The sequence below is a fragment of the Coenobita brevimanus genome, chromosome 63, assembly GCF_032717465.1.
Source record: "Coenobita brevimanus isolate Jiangsu-jjx chromosome 63, ASM3271746v2, whole genome shotgun sequence".
Lineage (NCBI taxonomy): Eukaryota > Metazoa > Arthropoda > Malacostraca > Decapoda > Coenobitidae > Coenobita > Coenobita brevimanus.
In genome coordinates, this window is record NC_137016.1 from 29,233,124 (window position 1) to 29,259,047 (window position 25,924).

The 25,924-nt window shown below is 42.9% G+C and overlaps 1 protein-coding gene across 1 annotated transcript; it reads right to left on the reverse strand.

The window, feature by feature from the left end:
* Window positions 1-531: 531 nt before the first annotated feature.
* LOC145404319 (Kv channel-interacting protein 4-like) lies at window positions 532-25,630 on the reverse strand. Its single transcript, XM_080275839.1, has 6 exons — window positions 25,568-25,630; window positions 23,539-23,654; window positions 20,485-20,623; window positions 17,904-18,048; window positions 3,536-3,598; window positions 532-1,249 (listed from the first exon to the last, which is right to left on the reverse strand). Coding segments are annotated over exons 1-6 (513 nt in total). The 5' UTR covers window positions 25,570-25,630; the 3' UTR covers window positions 532-1,201.
* Between the last annotated feature and the right edge of the window lie 294 nt (window positions 25,631-25,924).

Genomic DNA, 25,924 nt, shown 5'->3' on the forward strand with positions numbered 1-25,924 from the left:
TGCTATAATATCAGCTTGTATGTGAGAAACTTGAATTATCACGATTAAGACACTTTCTCATTCATTTTTCTTCTGGCCAGTCAAGAAGGGATGGAGGGAGGGAGGGAGAAACGGAATGAAAGAATGAGGAAGGAAATGGAAAGCTGAACTGTGAATCATAAATATGATGACGTATATATTTTGTTTGCTATTTCAAACTCCAGACGATTTTATTCAACATAGGGCCGATCTCTTGTAGTAAAGGAAAAAAAAGACCCTCCAGCGGTGAATACAGTCGTCTAGAGAGAACAAGAATTACATGTAAACGACGTCATCATAAAGAGGTTCGAGTTTCAAAGATATAAACTACGTAAAATTCACTTCCGCTGTGTGGATCGCCAAACCGTGAGTTTATAATTTATCGGAGTACCCAAAGTTGTGCACCGGAGTGTTTTTATATTTTGCTATAATTTTTTTAGTGGGTTATACAAACCCATAACTGATTTCACCATTCTTATGAACTTTGGTTTAATTATATATTCCCTATTTCCTCTTCCCTCTTTCGGTTTCGACTCATTTCTCATCTCTCTTCTCATCCCTTTTCTCTTGTCCATATTCTTAGGATGCATTGTGTTAGAGGAAGCTTTTCCCAAAGATATAGTTTTAGAGCATCATGAAGCTCATCGCCAAAACATAATATAAATGGAACATCTTCACCTTCAACGAGTTGGTTTTATACCAACATGCTCGCAGTTTTTGGCGAAGGAATTCATTCATAATTTCTATTAGCTACAGTTAAACTAAAGTAAGTTACATTAACGTCTGCATAATCATCTTCAGCATCAACATCATTTAAAACCATTAAGATCCTCATCTACCCGTACCCGACTGAACCCCAGACGAGGTGTATCACCACCACCAAGGCAGAAAAAAAAAAGGTTCGCCTGGATTCGAAACAGTTTCAAGATTCTTGCGTCGGGTAGCATTCGTCCTCTTGAACAAGCTGCTTTTCCTAGGCACATACAGCTGCTCCAAGGCGTATGCAGCTGGTCGAAGGCTTGTGCAGCTGTTCTGAGGCACGTGCAGCTGTTTTGAGGCGCGTACAGCTGTTTCGAGGCGCTTAGACTGTTGGTTCATTTGCGCTGTAGGAGTGAAGCAGCGCAATGGAGTGATTCACGAGTGCGTCACGACTGAACACGTGACGTCATGGGTTGGAGCGTCGCTACTGTATCTCATCAAATATGTTGAGGGACTGGATGACACTCTCATTCTGGAAAAGACGAGACAAGATTAGAATAGGGTCCTCTGACGTGGATTTACCCATATTTCTTCATCGTACCAGATATGCATTCAAGCTTCAGGAGCATAGTGACTCCAAGATATACGAGTATGAGTTAAGGCTAAGTTACCCAATTCAGATATTTACGGTAAGGATGAACAATCGCATTTCCCTGACTGGACTTGTGTAAGCAGTAATCTTCATCCATCTGTTGGATTTAAAGTCATATAGGCCACATCCGGCTGGAGCGCCCTGTTGTTCCGTCAGGCTGAGTTTTATTTAAACCTTACGTGGCCAGATTAACCCCATCAGTACCAAAGGTCTCCCATGCGCAGAACTTTTTTTTTTTTTTTTTTTTTTAATTGGCCTCAAAAGTGAATTAAAGCGCCATTGTATGGAACGGGTTAACAAGTTTGTGATATAACTTAGCATATAATTATTTCACATTTAGGAATTTAGAAGATTTAGAATACATTATACAGCTAATATGTATACCGGTACTGTACATCCCTAGGGTAACAGTGATGAATATATTTATTTAGCGTTGCCATTTTTACCGTACAGGATAGTCTCAAAGATGTACTGCCATCACTAACTCTTCATTACCATTAATATTGGCCTGCCACCACCACCTTCACCACCACCTTTGCAGCTCCCACCACCTGTCACTATTATCTCCGCCACATCTACCATCTACACGATCATCACCACATCTACGACCACTGTTCCTATCACACTCACCACAGTTGTTATACCTACCATCACCAGTAATAGCACAGCAGCCTTTGTCAGAGTTGTCCACTACAGCTACCTCACCTACCACCACCACAGCCATCACCACCACTACTATTACCATTATCATACATCACCACCACCACCGCACCACTGTATCACCACAGTACTTTCACCACATCTGCCACCATCGCAACACCACTACACCTTCATCATCACCCCTACTACTACTACCACACCTACCACTACCACACTTCCCACGCTACTACACCTACCACACATCTACACCTCTCACCCTACTACACCCACTGCACCACCACACCAACTAGCTTACTTCACCACACCTACCGTATCCACAGCTATCACACTACCACACCTAATCACACCACCACCCCTACTGTCACTGCCCCCATAACTACCATACTCGACCACCACCCTACCACTATATCATACTCATACTGTTATCACCACCACAACCATGTATACCACCGTTACATTTAGTACAACCACCTCCACCACCACCACCACCACCACACTTACTACTACTGCCACCACCTACACCTACTACTACTGCCACCACCCACACCTACTACTACTGCCACCACCCACACCTACTACCACTGCCATCACCACACTTACTACCACTACCTCCACCCCTACCACTGCCACTGTACCTACTACTACCACTGCACCTACTGTAACTACCACCACCACACTTACAACCACTACCACACTTAATACTAGAACCATCATCACTACCACCACCACACCTATATCATTACCACCACCACACCTATATCATTACCACCACCACACCTATATCATTACCACCACCACACCTATATCATTACCACCACCACACCTATATCATTACCACCACCAAACCTATATCATTACCACCTCCACACCTATATCATTACCACCACCACACCTATATCATTACCACCACCACACCTATATCATTACCACCACCACACTTTCAGTCACCACCACATTCACTACGACTACCACCGCCACACTTACCACCATCACCACACTTAATGCCATCACCACAGTTATTAACACCACCACACTTACCACCACTTCCACCACCACACATTCTACCATTACCACCACCACACATACTGTAACTGTTACCGCCACACGTGCTGCCATTTTCACCACCACACTTAATACCACTACCACCACCACATCTAATGCCACTACCACCACCACATCTAATGTCACTACCACCACCACATCTAATGCCACTACCACCACCACCACCACCACCACAATACCACCACCACCATCACACGTACTACCACCAACACTTACGAATACTACCACCACCACACTTACCACATCCACCATCACACTTACCACAACCACCATCTCACTTACCACAACTACCATCTCACTTACCACAACCACCACCACACTTACCACAACCACCATCACACATACTACCACCACCATAGTACCACCACCACCATCACACATACTACCACCACCACCCCAGTACCACCACCACCACCACCACACCTGCAGCACCCAGCACCATACCTTTGAGCAGTACTCCATAAACTCGTCCATGGTCACCACCCCATCTTTGTTCAGGTCCAGCTTCTGAAATGAACAACCAGAAATAGAACCAGCCCGGACAATGGACAAATTTAATATGAACTTATTTCCTAGCTTAAAGGGGAGAATGACTTTTTCGTCACTGGGTTGATAGGAATTTTTCAGTTTCTGTGTTAATTTATGACTATCTATCTACAGTGAGACGCCCTAATTCCGTAAGGGGTAGCCTCAAATAAATCTCCTCCATGTCTCCCTGTCCCCTGATGTTTCGTTGCCCTCCCCCCCAGCTGAAGCATCCTTCTCTCGTATGACTCTTCATTCCAGGGGAAGGCCGAGGATGAGATGGAGGGACGAAGTGGACAATAATAGTAATAATGAAAATACAGGAAAGATGGAGAATTATCATCATCGTTGTCATTGTCATCATTATTAGTCGAAGAAGCAGTAGAGTGACAGAGTGAGGGGAAAAAGTGGTGAAAAGAGGAACTGAGTGAAAACGGGAGGGAGATAAACAAACCATTAGCCCGAAATATTTAGGATGCAATAACCGTCCGTTCACTCATATCGGAATTCCTGGTATCACAATCAACATCGTTTCCAGGGAATGTCAATACAGTGTTGGAAAAGCCGTATTTACCGAGGCTGCTCTGTACTTTGTGACCTGCATACTGGACGATGATTTGCCAGCACGATGACGTATTCTTTGCCTGTACCAAACGACCTCAAGAAAATAAGAGCAACGTGATTTTGTTTTGTTGCTGGCGAAAACTTTGAAATAAACCATCACCACACTCGAACCATTAATTCCACAACACCCACTTTCACAGGGCATACTCATGTGGCCTCCCTCTTTCCTTCATCAAAATTCCAGTTCATCCCACCATTTATTTGTCCCCACTTCTGTTCCTTTACTCGGACACTTTCATTCTTCGATGCTATTTTAAAATAAACCTTCCCTGCATTCACACCGCTAGTCATACAATACTATTATCATGGGGTATAATCTCCTGGCCAAGTCACACGGCCTTTGCAACCCATTCCTTTGCTCACCACGCTATTTTTTTTCTTTTTCTATTCCGAGACTGTTCCATGGCTCTTCGCAAAACACACCGTCGACGAACATGTCTGTTTGGGTTTATTCTTGCTGCCTCCATGAGATTTTACTAATCATAGGTCGGTGGGGGCGCCCATCATCCACTCACTCGGTGTGGTGGTACTTCTTTCCAAGGTAACTCTGCATTGAATGACAAGCTAAATTATTTCCTGTAAATCAGGAAATGATTTAGTACGCTGGGTGGTAACCTTATGCTCAACCTACACGTGTTCCCTACGTGTGAACAAGTGGGTTCGCGGAGGGTTAGTGCCCCTCCCCGGAAAACATTCATTCATTCATTCATTGCCAGACGCCATGTATCCCAAACGGGGTGGCCAACGGCTTAGAGTTAATTGTTTTTACAGGGAGGGGCACTAATCCTCCACCAACCCCACTTGACACGTAGGGATGGAATTCGAACCAGCGCTAGCAACTGCGTGAGTACAGCAGCTTACCAAGCGAGCCATTTAGGCTGCAGAGGAAAGACTGAGAGTGGAGCTCGAGACACCTTTGTTAGAATCTCAGGCCGCTGCAGGATTCGAACCAGCGCTTGCAACTGCGTGAGTACAGCAGCCTCGGACCAGGACAGACAAACAGGTGACGACCAAGGACCGGACAAAAGACATGGTACGGATTGCGACATGGAATGTAAGGGATGCAAATGATGAGGTAAATGAGAGAGATTGTGCAGGTGTTTGAGGGTGCAAAAGAGGACATACGTGGATTAACTGAGACTAAGTGGAGGGGCGAGAGTGTGAGGGAGTGGGAGTATGGACTGAGTATATGCGAGGGAGTAGGTGAGAATGAGAGAGCAAGAGAAGGTGCATCTATTGTTGTGTGCAAGAGATAGAAGCAGAATATAAGAGAATATGGATCAGTTGGTTCAAAGATAGTTTGGGTAAGATGGAAAGTAGGATTACAAACGTTGGCGATTGTGTGTATGTATGTGACAACGCAAGATCGTGCTAGCAGAGTGAAAGAAGAATTCTGGGCAAATGTGGAAACATGCATGGAAAAGTTTGAAAGGAATGGGAGAGTGTTACTGACTGGAGATATGAATGGAAAAGTAGGGAATGTGAAGGTGGATGGAGCAGTTGGTGAGTGGGGTGTGCCTGCAGAAGTGGATGAGAATGGCAATGCTCTAGTGGACATTTGTGCGGGGAGGGGGTTGGTGATAGCCAACACCCTCTTAAGGCACAAAATGATTCACAGGTATATGTGGCAAGTGATGAGAAGGATGGGTGGTGAACTGAATGAATGGAAGGCAATAATTGATTATGTGTGTGTGGATGACAAAATGTGAAGATATGTAATGGATGCAAGAGCATACAGAGGTTGGGGGAGTGGACTTTCTGACCACTACTTGGTGGTGGTGAGGAATGGAAGGAGGAAAGGACAGGAAAAAGTAGTCCACACAAGGAGGGTAGAAAGATTGCAAGAGGATAGAAAAAAGGCAGAGTATAAGAGAGAAGTTAAGGAGCGTTTGGGTAAATATGATATGGCGCAGATTGGGGAGGTGGAAGGTATGTGCAAGATATTCACAGAAGAAATCTGTGCAGCATGTGGGGTGGTGTTTGGGATGAAGAGAAGTCGAAAGGGGGTGCAAGGAATAGCATGCTGGACTAAAAGGTGAGACAAGCTGTGGCGCACAAGTGGGAAGCATATAGTGAGTGAATGGAAAGCATAGGCATGAAGGAAGTTGAGAGACAGGAGAGAGAGAGAGAGAGAGAGAGAGAGAGAGAGAGAGAGAGAGAGAGAGAGAGAGAGAGAGAGAGAGAGAGAGAGAGAGAGAGAGAGAGAGATGTAGAGCGGAAGAGAGTGGTGAAAGATTAGGATGAAAGAGTATGAAGTGACAGTATGAGGAATTTGGAAGGAATTTGAATGTAGAGTGTAGGGAATGTAAGAAAATGTTCTGGAAAGAGGTAAAGAGAGTTAGACAGGGCAATGTAGAAGTTAGTAGGGGAGTGAAAGATAAATGGTAGATTGATATTGGAAAAGGGAGAAAAAGTGAGCAGATGAAGAGCGCACTTTAAAGAACTGTTCCATCCATCCATCCATCATCCAATACTACATTGCCCCATGAGGAGCGTAGGAGCCCGGGGCTAGGGCAAGTTGGCCCCGACATTTAAGATATGAGTGACCAACCTCACTCATCCCTGAGTGGCATTACGTGAGCAATAAAACCCAACGTCCCTTGGATATAGACCTCCACCGGCTTCATCCGATTGGAGCGCCGTAATTACCCACTAAACCACCAGGCGCCAAAATTTGGTTATATGGTTACCACCCAGCATAGCAAATGGTTTCCTGGTGTACAGGAAACCATTTGGCTTTGGCTTGTCACTCAGTGTAAAGTCACCCACAAGCAGAAGGATGAGGAAAGAATGAAGGAAAGAAAGACAGAAGAGGGAGCATAAAGTCACACGGAGGAGAAGGATGAGGAAAGAATGAAGGAAAGAAAAACAGAAGAGGATGAAAGGAAAGAAGGATGGAGGAGAGGAAAGGGCAGACACCTGGGAGCAGCACTACATCGAGTGAATGGATGGTGAGCGCCCCCACCTACCACATAAAGAACTGTTAAACATAGAAAATGAAAGCAATGCAAGTTTAAGTGGCTAGGGAATGGCTGGGAGAAGGAGGGATGCGTGAAAGGAGGAAGAGATCAGTAGAACGGAAGTAGTGGAAGTAATGAAGTAATTCAAAATGAGGAAAGCCTCAGGAATTGATGGAATGCGTGGTGAAATCATGAAGCATGGGGGAGAGAGGGGCTTATAGTAGAATGGATGTGGAAGATGCGCAGATTGGCCTGGGAGAAAGGTAAGAGTCCCGGAGAATTGGAAGTCAGGTATAATTATTCCCCTGTACAAAGGAAGAGGGGAAAAGGAAGTGTTTGGTAATCACTGGGGTATTTGTCTTCTTAGTGTAATAAGAAAGGTATGTAGTAGGATACTTACTGACAGAATTAGCTGGAGAAGAACTGGGATGTTCTAGGATGGGAAGAGGGTGTGTAGAGCAGATGTTCATCCTTAAGTTTTTAGTGAAAAAGTTTCTAGAGATGGGAAAGAAGTTGTATGTGGCCTTCATGGATTTGGAGAAAGCATAGGACAGTGTGGACAGATATGGAATGTGGAAAATATTAAGAATACATGGAGTAAATAGAAAGTTGTTGAATGCCGGGAAGAGTATGTATGAGGGTGCTGAGGCTGCAGTGCGTGTGGATTGTGAACCGAGTGAATTTTTCTGTCAGAATATTGGATTGAAACAGGGATGTGTGTCTCCATGATTAGTCAGTCTGTATATGGATGGGGATATAAAAGAGATACAAGGTAAAGGAGTGGATGTTGGAGCAGCCCTATCGAGAGAGGGCAGCATTTGGAAACTTCCTGCACTGTTGTTTGCAGATGATTCTGTATTGTTAAGTGAAGACGAAGGGGACCGCAAGACTTGGTGAATGAGTTTGGGAGAGTGTGTAAGAAGCGGAGTCTAAAGGTGAATGTAGGGAAGAGTAAAGTATGATCTTTGAGCGAAATGAAGTCACTGAATGCACAGTGAGGTTGGATGTTGAGGAAATGGAAGAGGTGAGTGAATTTCGGTACTTCGGTAGCGTAATGAGTATGGATGGAAGTTTGGAGGATGAAGTGCTTGAAATGGTACAACATTGAGGAAAGGTTGCTGATTCTTTGAAAGCAGTGATAAGAAATAAGGAAGTGAGCATGGAAGTAAAAAAGTCGCCGCATGATAGTATTGTCATGCCAACTTTAACGTATGAAAGTCAAGCGTGGACCTTGTTGGAAGGACACAAGTCATGAGTGAGAGCAGTGGAAATGAGTGATTTGAGAGGAGCATGTGGAGTTCCATGGAGAGACAGAATGACAAATGAGGAAGTGAAGGAGCCTTGTGGTGTGGATGTGGATGTGACTGAAAGCGTTACGAGAAATACAATTATGGTTTAGCCATGTGGGGAGGATGTGGAGCGAGAGACTAACGGGGAGTGTGTATGTGAGTGAAGTGGAGGGGAGAGAGGGAGGGGGAGGCAAAGGATGAGACTGAGGGATGGAGTGGAGAGGTGTATGAGGAAGGGTGTGTGTGACCTGGAGGGAGGGCAGTGATATGGCGGGGGCAGGGTGACATGAAGGCGATTTGCTTGTGGCCACCCCTTACGGGATTGAGGCGTCTGACAATAGAGAGATACCGGTAGATAGATAGGTTAACACATTTGTAGAGAAGCTGTTTAAAGCAGTACAGGTGCCGTGACATATTCCTCCCCCCGCCCCCTGCCTCCCAGTGATTTTTTGGCTTAAACCTGACAATCTGTGCCGTAATGTGTGTATGAATGAGAACACACTGGCCCTGCTGCAGCAATTGTTGCTGCTGTTGTTCCTGTGATCTCAAGCTCATCTGATGTGAGCTCGGTGTACTGCAGGGTGAATTTGCCATTCTCCTGCAGCCCACCACATTCATTTCGGGAGAATGGAAAGGAGTTAAGGGACCCGGTAAACTTACATTGTGAACCGCATGGGCAGACGTGCGTGTTCGTTCAGTTATTCTATCAGTGGGATTCTGCCACAAGTACGAAGAGTATTACAGGAGGAAAGAATGACCCTGAGACGACTGTACCCAACCCAGCTTCATCCAAAAGACAGTCCTGAGCTGAGTAAACTCGGTTGGAGGTGGCAAACATAATCATAGACGTCATCGTTTAGAAAGGGTTAAGAGGATATGTGTTATGGTCATTCGTATATCTCATGATTATGTATATCCTACAGTGTGTTGGGGTGTGTTGGTGTTATCAGCGTCATCCATTTCGATGATTTCCAGTCTCCTGACCTGAATAAATGGACGGTGATTAACAGAGTATGTATTATGGCCATTTGTTTCCTCTGGTTATTTGTGGATGTTCGGATTCGTTATGCTCTTTTCATTTTTACTTGGCCCAGATTTTCATCATTTTGCAGCTTGTTTCACGTAACTCAGGGGCAGAATATTATTATGACTCCACATCCTTTTAATGCCACTTCTTCGTGACGAGCAACATATTTGAGTGTTAACTGATTGTTGCAGTTTGGCATTCAAGGTGGTGAAACAGCAACTGAATTCAGGTTAAGGTAAAAAAAAATATTACCTGTGTGTGTGTGTGTGTGTGTGTGTGTGTGTGCGTAGTCAGGCTTAAAAATCTCGAAGGGGGTGACCACAAGTATATCGCCTCTACGTGACCTTGTCCTTTGCCATCAGACGGCCTTCAGTGTATCCCAAACTACAGTATACCTCTTCACTGTCCCCGTATCCTGTATGTCATTTGGCTATGTATCTGTACTGGAATGTATTAGTATTATCTGTATACAGTATATGTGGAGATCTTTGCTTCCGTCATTATCATTACTATTGTTATTATAATTATTATTATTGTTATTATTATTATTGTTATTATTATTATTATTGTTATTATTATTATTATTATTGTTATTATTATTATTATTATTATTATTATTATTATTATTATTATTATTTTCCTCCCTACGTGTCAACAAGTGGGTTGGTGGAGGGTTAGTACCCCTCCCCGTAAAACAAATAACTCAAAGTCAAATGGCCACCCCTTACGGGATTGTGGTGTCTGGCAATAGATAGATGGATAGATTATTATTATTCCATCACTTTTCGTCTCCAATTTTCATCATACTTAATGGAGATGTACACATGACCTTAGTACACTGACCCAGTTTGTGTCCTTGACCTACTTTTCAAGGTCACAGGCCCTAATATGTCCAAAAATCATGGATGTTCAAACTCAGTGTACTCCAAAAACATTACAGATACATGAACATGAAAGGAAATCCCGTGATAAGATTAATTTCCAAACATTGGCATGGGGAAGAAAACTGAAGGTCATTCATGCGTGACATTACGATGCGGTATATTATGGCACACCCTACATTTCAGCAATTTTCGTTTGATCTACCATACAGGAAACACCAAAACATGATCGAGGCACTTCTTGGCCCTATACGTTTTGTGTGGTACTGGGCCAAGTTAGTATACTTTTTGGTGGCAGTATGACCAATGGTTTCTGAGTTATTATATATATATATATATATATATATATATATATATATATATATATATATATATATATATATATAAACAGGATTCTCATAGGTGTAGATCAGTCGTTTTGTTGTTACTATCTTGACTGAATGTATATGTTGGGGGTATTGTTGTGTGTTGTATTAGTGTTTTATATTTGTAATTGAATGGAAGGAGGTGTCATCGAGACTGATGTGGGTGAAAGCGAAATTTGAACGTGAGTTGTGGGTGTTTGTGAGTGTATATGGGCCTGGTAGTGAAAGGGATGAAGAAGGGAGGGAGTCTTTCTGGAATGATGTTGATGAGTGTCTGCAGAGTTTTGGAGCGAATGTGAATGTGGTAATGATGGGAGATCTGAATGCTAGAGTGGGATGTAGCAGTTGAAGGTGTAGTTGGGGTGCATGGTGTGCCTGGAAGAAATGAAAATGGGGAACGAATGATAGCGATGTGTGTTGAGCGAGAGATGGTGATTGGAAATACGCTGTTTGAGAAGAAAGATATTTATAAGTATACATGGGTGAGACAGGAGGGTGGAAGGGTTGTTGATAGAGCTTTAATGGACTATGTGGTTGTGTCTTGGAATGTAATAGGAAGATTGTTGGATGTGAAAGTTCTGAGAGGGGAGGGTGGAGGTATGTCTGACCACTACCTGGTGGAGGGAAAGTTAAGAGCAGGTAAGAGATGGGTGAGAGCTAGGAGGGTTAGGTGTGGCAGGGAGGTTTTGAAAGTGAGTGAGTTGGATAAAAGAGAGAAAAAGACAGAGTATCAGGAGAAATTGAAAGATGAGTGGAACGCAGTGAAAGATCAGGAAAATGGCAATGTGGAGGAGGAATGCCAGTTGTTTAAGAGTGCTGTGGTGGGGCATGCAGAAGAGGTGTGTGGTGTGAGACGTGTGGGTGGTGGTGTAAGAAAAGGAAGTGAATGGTGGTGCGAGGAAGTAAGTATGGCTGTGGCTGAGAAGAGACGTGCATATGAAGTGTGGCTGCAGAGGAAGGATGAGATGGCATATGAAAGGTATAAGGAAAAGAGGAATAGGGCGAGAAGGACTGTGCGTGATGCTAAAGTGGCAGCAGATGAGAGGTGAGGTAGGCGGCTTACAGAGAATTTTCAACAGAATAAGAAAATGTTTTGGAAGGAGGTGAAAAGGGTGCGAAAGGGAGAGTCTGGGAAGGAAGAACGAGTAAAAGCAGAGGATGGAAGGATGTTAATTGAGATGGATGCAGTAAGGAAGAGATGGGCAGAGTATTTTGAAAGATTGTTAAATGTAGAGGAGGAAAGGGTGGCTGAGATTGTGGCAGATGGAAGGGTGCAAGGAATAAGTGTGTTGGGAGAGTTGAATGATTCTTTGATCACGAAAGAGGAGCTGGAGAAGGCAGTAAAGGAGATGAAAACAGGGAAAGCTGCAGGTATGGATGGGTGTGCTGTGGAATGCCTGAAAGGTGGTGGAGTGACCATTGTTGACTGGTTAGTAAGATTGTTGAATGTGTGCTTTGTGAAAGGTATGGTGCCAATTGACTGGGCAAGTGCTTGTGTGGTCCCGTTGTATAAAGGCAATGGTGATAAGTATGAATGTACTAGCTTTAGGGGTATAAGTCTGTTGAGTGTTGTAGGTAAGGTTTATGGTAGAGTGTTAATTATGAGAGTTAGAGAGGGTACAGAGGGAGGGATTGGTGAAGAGCAGTGTGGCTTTAGGAGAGGGAGGGGATGCGTGGATCAGGTGTTTGCTGTGAGACAAGTGTGTGAAAAGTATTTAGCGAAAGGCAAGGATGTGTTTTGGGCATTCATGGATTTAGAGAAAGCGTATGATAGAATTGATAGGGAGGCTTTGTGGACTGTTTTAAGATTGTATGGACTTGATGGTAGGTTACTAAAAGGGGTGAAAAGTTTTTACGTAAATAGTAGAGCGTGTGTAGGAGTGGGAAATGCTGTGAGTGGCTGGTTTCCTGTGAGAGTGGGGCTGCGACAGGGATGTGTGATGTCGCCTTGGTTGTTTAATATTTACATGGATGGTGTTGTAAGGGAGGTGAATGCAAGAGTTTTAGGTGGAGGTCTGAGTCTGGTGAATGTTGATGGTGGAGAGTGGAATCTGAAGCAGCTGCTGTTTGCAGATGATACTGCACTGGTGGCTGATTCAGAGGAGAGATTGAGACAGTTGGTAGAGGAGTTTGGAAGGGTGTGTGAAAGGAGGAAATTGAAAGTAAATGAGAATAAGAGTAAAGTGATGAAGTGTACGAGGTTGGTAGATGGTAGGGGGATGAATATAGCTTTGAATGGCGAGTTGCTTGAGGAGGTAGAGTGTTTTAAATATCTAGGGTCACATGTTGCTGTGGATGGAAGAATAGATGCGGAAGTGAAGTTTAGAATAAATGAAGTAGGGAAGGTGCTGGGAGGAATGAAAAAAGTGTTTAGATGTCGTTCGCTTAGAATGGATGTAAAGAGAAGGTTGTATGAGGGTGTTGTGGTACCGACTGCGTTATATGGGGCTGAAACATGGAATATGGGTGTAGCAGAGAGGAAAAGTTTGAATGTAATGGAGATGAGGTATCTAAGGAGTATGTGTGGAGTGACGCGTATGGATCGAGTGCGAAATGATGAAGTGCGAAGGAGAACTGGAGTTGTTCGGGAGATGGCTGGTAGAGTTGAGCAGAGGGTCTTGCGATGGTTTGGGCATATGGAGAGAATGGATAATGAGCGATTGGTTTAAAAGATAACTAGATCTGATGTGAGAGGTGTAAGGCTGAGAGGAAGACCACGAATAGGATGGATGGACAGTGTGAAGAGAGCACTGGATGTAAGAGGGATGTCTGGTGAGCAAGGAAGAGTGGCTGTGCGTGACAGAAATAAATGGAGAGAAATTGTGAATGAATAAGTGATGACGCAGCCCTGAGGGGATATTCTCCTGCATTTGGTCTGATCAGCTAGTCAGGTCAGGTGCGGGTAAGGGGATGGGTCTGTTATGATGTGGCAGGGGTAAACCAGCTCTGCTGTCGGGCCCTGCTGCGGATGTCACTGATTGCATTGCGCAGTTGACCCTTGTGCGGTGTGGTGCGGCGAGGATCTGTCCGTTCTCCCCTTGGGGGTAAGATGCGAATGAATGTGTTTGAATGGATGAGTAAATGGGGAGTGTGTCGTCCTGTCTCGGCTACCTCCCTTTCCTTGGGGGTAGCAGCCTAGGTATATAGATAGATAGATATTTGTTGCTGTTATCTACCTTGCTCGTGTGTGTGTGTGTGTGTGTATGTGTGTGTGTGTGTGTGTGTGTGTGTGAGAGATAGAGAGAGAGAGAGCTCAAAGGGGTAATTAGCTTGGAAATGTTTGCAATTGCTGAATCATAAATAAAAATGATTTCCCTCGTTATATAAATTCAGTCACATTTCAAAACGGCAATTTGGCTATACATACTGTCTGAATGGCGGCGTATTTAAATCCTACGTGGAATGGTGTCGGTGATATATATTTTTTGGTTGAGAGAGAGAGAGAGAGAGAGAGAGAGAGAGAGAGAGAGAGAGAAATATTGGTGAGTGGCAGTTTTGTGTATGAAAAAGGGGGACGGGGGAAACTGGCCAATTTACATTTGTTTAATTTCACCTATCACTTTTTTTCCCATCTTCATCCATTTCCATATTTTTCTATTTAATTCGCTCACTATCTATCCGGCCACTCAGTTCCACATTCTCCTCCTTCCTTCTCATTGATTTTCATCATTATTTTTTCCGCAGTCTTAATTTTCAGTAATATTTGTTCTTATCCTTGTCCTGTATAGCTACCCCGTTTTCTACCTTACTCGTTTTCTGTAATTTTACATTTTTAGGCATTCGGTTTCAGGTGCATGTTGCTTTTTCCCTTTTATTTGCTTAATTTTTGGTTCTCTTCTTCCACAGTTGCTCTCTCTCTCTCTCTCCCTCCCTCCCTCTCTCTCTCTCTCTCTCTCTCTCTCTCTCTCTCTCTCTCTCTCTCTCATAAAACTCAAACCCTTCGTTGTCCAAAAACCCGTCACTTCCTTTTAAGTCGGTAGAAGAAGATTGTCCACTATTTTAAGGTAACTAATTCATACCTATCTATCTATCTCCATCCACCCATCCATCTATCTATCTGTCTCTAGTTATCCATCTATCTAATTATCCGTATCTCTCTACCTATCCATCAATTTATCAGTCAATAACTCTATCTACCTACCTATTTATACCTGTTTGTCTAACAGTCTGTCAGTTCATCCATCCATCCACCCATCTATCTAAATATCTGTCTCTCTACCTGTCTATCTGTCCATCTGCCTGTGTATCGTTTTCTTTATCTTTATCCATCTATCTAGGCGTCGTTTGTTTTAAATTCCTTAGCGCAATGATGTCTTATTTTCATTGTGGTATCTCCAGACAATTTTATTCAGACGGACGGAGAAACTTTTTCAAATATGGGTTTAGATGTAGCATTCCCAAGTTGACTAGCCTATAACTGTGTAGGGAAAGCGAAAATGAAGTAGTTTAAAGGTACGTCCTTGGGCTGAATGGGTGCAATACAATATCTCTATTTATTCAGTAACTGCCTAAGAACGATTTTCTTGTTTTATTTTCGCCACCGTCGGATGATTTTATGTAACTGGAAATTGGTCTGGTGCTTAAGTGGATTAGTAGTCTCAGTGATTAAGGCGGTACAATGATATTTTATGATAACTGAAATAAGATAAGAGAGCTGTTACCCCTACTGACAATGACGGGACCCTGCGTGCGCTTGAAAGAGAAACTTCATGCTTCGTGTGTGAGTGACGTATGTTAGGGAAACATGGGTAGCAAAGGAGGATGGAGTTTGCAGGTCTGAGAGTTTATAAGTAAATGAAAATGATAAACAGAATGTGTAGTGTCACAGTGCGGGATGGAGCAACGTGTGCAGATTTGATAGGATGCATGAGCTTTGAGAATGCTGGTGAGGTGATATGCAAGGTTGGCTGAGGTGGCTGGAACATGTGGAGGGACTGTGTGATGGTGACCGGATGAAGACTTACAGAGAGCCAAATGAAACGTGGAAGTGCACGGACCCCGCTGACAGATGAAGGAAAGCATTGGATAAGGTACTAGGAAGGGACCTCATAGCCAAGGGGCTCGGCCAGAATGCTGTGTGTCTATAAAGTTTGAAATAAAGCCTTCAGTAAAAAAAAAAAAAAAAAAAAAAAAAAAGAGGAGGAGGAGGGGACGGAGCCATGACATAGCAAACTGCTTTTCATACACTTATACATTTAAATGAATGTGTTATATGCATGTACGGGTTTCCAGCCAATTCAATTCAGCTTTGGAGAAACGGTTTTTTTTTTTTTTTTTTTTTTTTTTTTTGTGACCGACTCTGGGCATAGGCTTCACAGCCTGCTTTCAAGGCCCAGTAGTCCTCCTACGTACCGCACACCTCTACATGTCACCACTTCGGCGCTAACACCCACCGTCCATACTGAATACATGCTAGGGCTGTCTCATACAGGACTGGTGTATTGGTATTAGCGGGGGTATTTTTACGACATGTCGGCGGGCCTTCTGGTAGATCAGTAAAGTCTGATTTTTCTGAAATTCAAATCCTTAAACTGTTCCCTGCCTCAGCGGGATTTGAACCCGGGTCCGTCAGGACTGCAGGCCAACTCTCTACCGATTGAGCCCTACAGGCTGGGAGGGGAAGGTTGGGTATTAAAGCAACAAAGGCTTCCTTGAAATACGAGCTCAGCGTAATTGACTGGACCTAATTCATCGCATTTAGCAGACTCTGATGATTAAAGTCTTTTTTTTTTCCCTCATTAGCGGATACATCAATAATCCTTTATTACGAGGACTGTCTCTGCTAAGCTGGGAAAAATCGACTGGCTTTTGTTGTTGTTGTTGTTGTTGTTGTGGCTCAGGCTTATCTGGACGTGGAGTCGGTGGCCTGCAGGTTAAAGTTACCCCTCTGCAGTCCACCATCTTACTTTCGAGGATAGGGAGACAGCTGAGGGCATTTTTGTCTGGGCAGCAAAGCCGTCCGGTTTTCGTGCCACTAAAATTCGCCTGGCGCTAGCAAGAAAGAAAATGATTGTTATGGAGACTTCTAATTAGTGTTTTTTTTTTTTTCCTGCAGATGGTTTATTAACACCTGATCCACTCCTAAAAAAAAAAAAATAGTTTGATGATAATATAACTGCAGTATTAGAGACGTCATGCTAGTGATAGGTTAAAGCTTGTTTTTGTAGTATCGGTGATGACGCAGAATCTCAGTTTACAAAAGTGCATCCTGTGTCTCCCTTCCCATTATAGTCAAAAGTCTGTTGAACGTGCTCTGCTCACTCTCGAGCCTGTTTAGTCGTGAATCCTTACAATACGAGGAACCTCCCATGTGTCCTCACTCACTGCGTCCTTTTGTTAGAAAGACCTGCTTGTTATGTACCAGTAAAAGATGCTCACAATTGCGACCCCTATTCTTCCTATGATTGAAATTAACTAGCGGTACTTGAAGCTGCCGTCAAAATACTTTATGTCCGGGATCTGTGGCAAGGTAGGAAGTAAACTGTATGACTCTTTCCCACAGATTTTGCAGTCTTACACACACATGAGTGCACGCACGTCAGTCACACGCATAGGCAAGTGCACACACCTAAACACGCACTTACGCACGCACACATTGCAGCAGAGAGAGAGAGAGAGAGAGAGAGAGAGAGAGAGAGAGAGAGAGAGAAAGAGAGAGCACCGACCCTTCCCCTCCCAGTCGCATGATCATTATCATCTTTCCACCAAAAAACGTTGGGTAAGGTAGGATCTAGAAACAAAGATAAACTATGAGTGAGAGACTAGTGAGCGTTATTCATAGTAATATAATAACAGTAGTAGTAGTAGTAGTAGTAGTAGTAGTAGTAGTAGCAGTAGTAGTAGTAGTAGAAGTAGTAGTAGTGGTAGTAGTAGTAGTAGTAGTAGTAGAAGTAGTAGTAGTGGTAATAGTGGTGGTGGTAGTAGTAGTAGTAGTAGTTGTTGTTGTAGTAGTAGTAGTAGTAGCAGTAGTAGTAGTAGTAGTAGTAATAATAATAATAATAATAATAATAATAATAATAATAATAATGATAATAATAATAATAATAATAATAATAATAATAATAATAATAATGATAATAATAATAATAATAATAATAATAATAATAATAATAATAATAATAATCAAACCAGAGTCACGTACATCAAAAATCCTCTCCACATGATCGACCGCAGTTCCGTCATCAATGTTGGGGCTGGTCTGGTCCCCCATCAGGTCGTATATGGAAGTCACGATGTCAATCAGCTCCTCCTTCGTGATGTACCCGTCGTTGTTGATGTCGTACAGGCTGTGGGGGGTGAGAGGATGTCAGTTTGTGGGGGGAGGCGGGAGAGGGAGGGAGAAAGGAACAGAGTGGAAGGGAAGAATCGGATGATGAAATGGGATGAAATAGGGTGGAAGTTTGATGTCCTATAGGCTGCAGGGAATGGGGAGGGTGAGGGAGGTATCAGTCGTGTGAGGGGGAGAGCGAAATACGAGAATGGATAGACGAAGCAAAATGGATAGTTAGTGGAAAGGAAAAAATCGATGGTTGAACATGGGGAAGCGGAATGGCAGGAAACAGAAAGAAAGAAAAATAAAAGTCGCCAGTTTGAGGGGTTATTGGATAGGATGGGATGTGAGACTGGGAAACAAGTGGAGGGAGAGAGAGGCATGGATAATGACGAAGTGAACGAGTAGGTGAACACGCTGTAGAAAAAAGGAATGGGAGGAGTTGGCGGAGGGGAGAGACAGAAAAATGAAAACAAATTAAATAGAGAGAGGGTAGAGAGAGATACAGTAGGAGCATGGGGAAAGGGGGAGTTGACTGGTTATATGGGAGGTCGGAGAGAAAAGAGAGTAAATGAAGCAAACTGAAAAGCAGGAACGAAGGCTGTCAGAGATGATGGGGAATGAGAGGACGGAAGGTTAGTTTGGAGGGTAGTGGGATAGGGAGAAGGAAAAATGTGAGAGGCGGAATACAGAGGAAGTAAATTGGGTGAAGTAAGAGAGAAAACCTGGGAACTGAAAAAGGAGAGGATAGAAAGTTGCTTGAAAGGGTTAATGAACTGGAGAATGAGAAAGGAGGGAAAGAAAAATGGAGGTATAGGAATAAATATGTCGAAGATGAAAGGGGAGGGAGAAAGTTAGCTTGGAGAGCTTTGGGATGAGGAGGTGGAAGAGAAAAGGAGAGTTGGAGGAGAATGCAAAGGATGAAAGGGAGAAACAAAGGTAGGAAAAACACCTCCCCCCTCACACCTACACCCACACCCACAACCACATCCCCCATCCAAACACACAAACACGCGCACACACACACACACACACACACACACACACACACACACACACACACACACACACACACACACACACACACACACACACAGAGAGAGAGAGAGAGAGAGAGAGAGAGAGAGAGAGAGAGAGACGCAGCGAGTGAAGTAAGGAATAAGGTAAAAACATAGTGACCTCATTTACTAATGTGTCTGATTCTGGGTATAGACTTCCTGCTCCGTTCCCTAAGGCCCAGCAGTCCTCCTACGTGCCACATACCTCCATATGTCACCAGGTAAGTGGTGAAGAAGGACAGGCGGAATAAGAGTTGATGGGATGATGTGGCGAAATAAGAGAGTGGCAAAACTAATGGCTGTGCCAGGAGGGGGGATGTGCAGGAGGTGCGAAGGAGAGTAAAGAGAGGAAATACAAAATGGCACGGGGAGTTAAAGAAACAGAGAGGGAGAAGCAACAGGGATGGAATATGGACAAATGTTAAAGGATATATTTGTACATAATAATAATGGAGTGTTGCAGGGGGGCGTAATAGGCCTTTTTTAAGTATTAGTGCTGCCTGTTACAGAATTATTTCATGTAGTCAGTATCTTATTAAGAGTCGATAACTGAATGTAGTTTATGCAAGCAAAAAGGTATTATATATGAAGACTATTGATAAAAGTGACAACCTTACTAACAGGTTTAGAATCACCCTATCCATTTATGATCATAATTATATAGATAGTTGATGAAAGAACTGCAAAGTAGAGTAATATAGCCTCATATGAAAGTTACTTTAAAGAAATAAAGGTATAGTACCTTACCAATTTGCATAGACAAACGCCCACACAACAGACGTACGGCCAAACAGCAAGGAAAGTCAAAGACACAACCCGGACAACAGATCAGGTATTTTCACTGAGAAATTTAGTATTCCTCACCATATATAAACTCAAAATCCCAGTCACAAAAACCACGTACATACACAGCTAAGCATTACAAACCATCGACCCAGCTCAAACCAACTCACCTCATGCAAAAGAACCTACTCGTAACCAGTTGTGCCGAACCCAACCCAGCCCAGACCAACCCAAGCAAACCAAACCAAACCAAACCAAACCAAACCCAGCCCAACTTCTGCCAATTCAATCTAATCTAACGCAAGCCTACCTCTAAATTAACCTACCACCTCCCAGTCAGATGCAAACCAGTCCACTCTGACCCAGTGCTACCTCTACTAAAGCCTATTAAATCTAATTCGGTCCAATCCAGATACACCTTCACAACACCTAGCCAAACCCAAACAAACCTGATCCTACTCAGTCACATACATCCCTGGCCAACCTAACTACACCCAACCCAGAACATTCCAGTCAAACCCACACTCATTTCTACCGTAAATCAACCCCACCCCCATCCCCATTCATCCCCCACCCCACTTAGTCTTTGCTTATGTCCGTCTTGTCCCTACTTGAAGATCCAGTTGACCCTCTCTTGCAGCGTGCCCTTGAGCAGCACGGAGAGGCCCATGATGAAGTCCCCGAACGTGATGGTGCCAGAGCCGTCCTGGTCCATCGTGCCGAAGACGTAGTGCGCGTACATGGCCGAATCTGCCGGAAGGGGGAGATGTTAGTGATCGTTCAGTCAGAGATGTATATCTTTCCAGTTTATTTACAGATTATTTACAATTAGCAGAACGTAAGGAAAGTCTTAACTCTGTTAATCTGTATTCCTAATGGTTTGGCTTTTCATCGATTTATTAGTCAAACCCATGTAAGATACCTTTTTACTGTATACGTATTGCTCTTTGAATCTCTGTTGTAAGATGTAAATGATGATCTATGGTCGGTTTGTTTTTGCCTGGCAGGACTGAGTCACTCTCACAACTCTGATAGTGAGTCGTAGTTGCGTGAAATTCGATGAGCTTTACTTAAGCGGAATGAGTCTTCTAACTGGTTACTAGTTAAATCGACGCTCCAGTTGAGACGAAAGGGAACAGGGATCTTTGTCAGGTCAGAACATCGCTCTAGATGCTTTCCTTGATACTGTAACCTTTACGTACGAAATATTGAAAATGGTCGGGAGATAGCAAGGGAAAAAAAAAGTGTTTTAACCTCTTCGGCCAGAGAACTTCACTTTTTATTCTTTCTTTTTTTCCCTACTTCGTCAAATTTATATTCTGTTTACGAGAGATTTTTCAAACTGGAGGGGTCAGAAATAGCCTTAATTTTGCCTTCCAGTACGAGAGGCCTTTAATTAGCAGAGTACAATAGTCTGGTTTAAGCAAGAAGAACGTAAGTCATTGGATTCAAGCATTTTATCCTGGATAACTTAAAGTTTATTTTTACTGTTATGTGGTTTTTTGTTCAGAGAAAGATCTCTCGTATTTTGGCGGATTGATAAGACTGTCTAATCTCTCCTGCTAGTAAAATTTATAATTAATTGAAAAAAGTAGCCACGAGAATGCAAGAATAATGTGAAAAAGACGTCTCAGAGGAATGAGTGAAGGTGTTTTCCTTATGCCGTGCTGTCAGCCCGGTCAGCTGAAGGAATGTGAAATTATAAAAGCAATATTCTTCCCCTCTTCCCCCCGGGAGGTAGGTAGGTCGATGGATGGATGGATAAAGAGAGAGAGAGAGAGAGAGAGAGAGAGAGAGAGAGAGAGAGAGAGAGAGAGAGAGAGAGAGAGAGAACAGTGATAAAGTCTATCCACTGGTAACCACTGTAATTCACAAAGCAAAAATTAATGAAGCACAGTTCAAAATGTAGTAAAACAGAGGTATCCAGGCTACAGGAGTTAATAGTTATGTTATGACCATCACTATAATGTATGATACCTCAGCCAACGAGTATATTAGGGGCCATGTTTCAAGGGTCCTCATCAGTTTACAGGATAACCAGGTCTTGGGAACAGCTAAGGATTATTACAGCTCCTTTTGATTCTCATGTTTATAAATACGGCCCCAACAGTGGCAACATAAAAAGTATGGGAAGGCAGCATATAAAAAGAAAAAAAAAGAAAGAAAAAAAAAAAAAAGCGTGGAAAAACGACCTGTTGGAGCCTAGTGTGGGAGGTTGATGCTTCCCGGAGGTGTCCTCAGTCTTGTGTCCTAGACAGTACCTTACCACCAGGTGAACAGCCAGCTTGCACCAACTTATTTGGAAATGTATAGTTGTGGAAAATATAATGATGGTGATGGTAATGATAGTAGTGGTGGTGGTGGTGGTGGTTGTGATAGTGGTGGTGATGCAGGATATTGGGATAGTGTAAAAATAATCCCGCCAACGAAGTTGGAGAAGGCTATGTATTCATCCATGTCTGCCTGTCTGTCTGTGTGCAGACAAAATGTCTCATAAAGCAATTATCGGTTAAGCTATGAAATCTGTTAGATAGGTGGGCAGTGGGTCATGGAAAAGTTTATTGGATTTAAAGGTTGATCCCCATCATTCCTGATGCAGGATTAAATCATAACTCACAGGCGTCGAAGGATGTATGCCATCTTTGAGATGCAGTAACAGGACAGATTAAGACTGTTAAATTGACTGACTGAATATGAGAGATCGTGAAAGTATTCGTCTGGTAGGAAAGAGGAATTACAGCTATAAATCTAAAAAAAATTTGACGTTGGCGGAGGTATTCACTTCCTGAGTGCTTTCTAGTTTATTATAATTTAGCATAGATAACAGTTCCTGTTAAATTGTACAAGTGATAAATTAGAACAACAATACAACTAGAAAGCCCACAGAGAGCACATACCTCAGCCAATGCCATTGCCATTAAAAAGGATCCGGATCCTTGGAGATACTGTGAGGAATCCGTAGGATCCGGATCTGTCTCCAAATTTATTGAAATGTTCTTTGACCCATGGCCCACTCTTCCACAAAATTTTATTTATATTCATTGAGAACCTATGGAGATACTGTGCGGGATATATAGCATCCGGATCCACCCTCAAATTTAATCAGTTCTTTCTTTGCCCATGGCCCACCCTTCCACAGAACTTCTTTGAAATTTGCTGAGAACATCTGGAGATATCGTGTGGAGAGACAAACAGATGTGGACAAACAAACAAACTTAGGTTAAATACATAACCTCCTTCAACTTCGTTGGCTGTGGTAATAACAAAAAAATTGACATCCATATAATTTCTATAGTAGAGCTGTATATTTCCACATTACATTATACTCTGAGTCAGTGATAAGGTATGGGGAAACGAGTGTAAACCGAGTTGACGTTACCTTTTGTAAAAGGATAGATGATATTTTGACTGTACTTTACTCCGTCCATTTTAACCTGGGCAAATGGAAGTATAGCTATAACAGGTGTAAGCTGAGGTGAAGTTATGCTGAGCATAAAGAACGATTAGACCTCTGATATTACGGGTTTACCAATAATATGATATTAAATAGAATTGTGTGTGGAAAGAGAGAGAGAGAGAGAGAGAGAGAGAGAGAGAGAGAGAGAGAGAGAGAGAGAGAGAGAGAGAGAGAGAGAGAGAGAGAGAATTATAAAACTGGTACTCACTGCGGCCAGTTCCGTCGTCGGGTTGTCCGCCCATCGGGAAGAACTTGCCGTAGATCTCCTTGAAGGTCTCCTCGGATATCACCCCCGTCGGGCACTCTTGCTTGAACCCTCGGTACCTGTTGGACCCACACACTTAATATTTACTTTGTGTGTGTGTGTGTGTGTGTGTGTGTGTATGTGTGTGTGTGTGTGTGTGTGTGTGTGTGTGTGTGTGTGTGTGTGTGTGTGTGTGTGTGTAAGCCTTTAAGTACGATGGCTACTGTTCTTATGGCTATTGTGTGTTTATCATTAAGTACATTCTCGTTTTACTGTGTTTCTGAATTTTCCTACCCTATATAAACTCTGGAATTTGGTTTACAGTAATTGTGTACTTGTATTTTTGCCTTCATATCAAATTTATTAAACAGTGGGTGTTTTTTTTTCTAATGCTTTAAAACGGTGTAAATAATATGATAAGCACCGAATGTATTGTTTAGTGTATTGTTTAAGTGTTGAGTGCAGCTCTCGGGTGTCTGCCTTTTCCTCTCCCCCCTCCTTTCCTTCCGTCCTCTTCTGTCTTTCTTTATTTCAATCTGTCCTCATCCTTCTGCCTACGGGTGACTTTACACTCCCTGTTTTGTCTTTCTTTCCTTCATTCTGCCTGTGAGTGACTCTACAGTGAGTGACAAGCCAAATGGTTTCCAGTACATCAGGAAACCATTTACTAAGCTGGGTGGTACCCATACAACCAAATTATTGCGCCTGGTGGTTTAGTGGGTAATTGCGATTGAGCCGGTGAGGGTTTATCTCCAGGAGGTTGTTGGGGTTATTGCTCACATATGCCATTCAGGGATGAGTGAGGCTGATCACTCTCATCTTAAATGTCAGGACCAACGTCCCTAGCCTGGGGCTTCTACGCTCCTCATGGGGCAACGTAGGATTGGATGATGGATGATGGAATGGATTCAAGTGTTGAAAAAAAAAAAATGGCGCATAGTAGTTGAGGCAGAGGATAGACATGGTAGATTGTGCACTCTGTTTTAGGTGTAAGTTACAAAATGCATTTGTGGCTTACGAAATGGCTACGTAACTATACAATGAGCAATAACGATTTTCCTCCTTGTCTTACAGGTAGGCCTAAAAGGAGTAAGAAAAACAACTAGAGGACAAACTGTGAAACTACAGGAATGACCATCTGTTTTATCAGTATTATGTAGAATCAGGCAGCAAAGGTTTTTCTGTTATTCCATCGTGTTTACATCATACATAGGGCATGTCCGTCACTTCCTTTATAAATTAATCATATCAGAGAGAGAATTATCCATTAGCAGTGTACAACAGCATGCCATTTTTATCTCATAAATATTAACCGCTTAAGATAAATGAGCTACAAAAGAGGTGAAATATTAGGCGAGCTTTTGTTCTCAACTGTGCCTCTCGAAGTAATGTAAGATAACATTATTTATTTGGTGGTGTATGATTTGGGGAGGATGGGAGGGGAGGCACGAGGAAGGACTAGTGGAGAACCATGTGCAATGTTTTGAAATGAGATCTGAATATTTCTCGGTGAAACAGGAGAGAGCGAAAATAAAATTCTGAGAAAAGAAGAGAAGAAGGTTTTGTGGAGGAGCGATTGTGTGGGGACGAAAGCTGGGGAATTAAAGAATTATTTTTCGTAATACAAATTCTTTTCATTAGTTTTAGTCTTATACTTCTGTTGTATATATTAGGCTTTCAAATATCCTTGTCCAGTTTGTAGCTTTGGGTAATGTTGACAAACCTCCTGCTTTATTTCTGCAGTCGGATGACGTACTTCTCTACTGTTCATGCTATTGACAGATAGTTTTATTCATTTTATAGACTTTTCGAATTGGAAGGGTTAGATAATGGCTTCCTAAATCCCGTCACTATTAGGATGCTTTTCTAAGCTGCATAAAATCATTTGAATAGAAGAAGGATAATATAGAACATACCCTATCGGATTCACGGGGTTGCAATAGTCCATTCAAGTCCACTCAAGAAGCATGAAGAACTAAATGGTAAAACTCACATGAACTGCAGCTCCTCCTTCGAGAACCTGGTGGCCTCACTTAGCTGCTCCAGACCCTCGGGTCGGTACCGTAGAGGCGCTAGCTCGAAGTCCTCATACTCCTGATCTGTGGGGGTGGCAGAAAGGCGGAGGTTAGTTTCTTGGTCTATTTTAGAGTCGAACAGAGTAATGTGTTAATGCTGAAAAGTAGAGCTGACCTGTGTAATAGGCCTGTGAGGTGTTTAGTGGCAATGGTCAGATTCTGTAACGTTTGCGAAAGTATTTTTACACTACGGAATTGTAAAGTTTAAGAATATTTTTAGAGAAAATGAGATGATTTTACACAGTCGAAGACACCCACCCAGTGCTGGGTTTAAG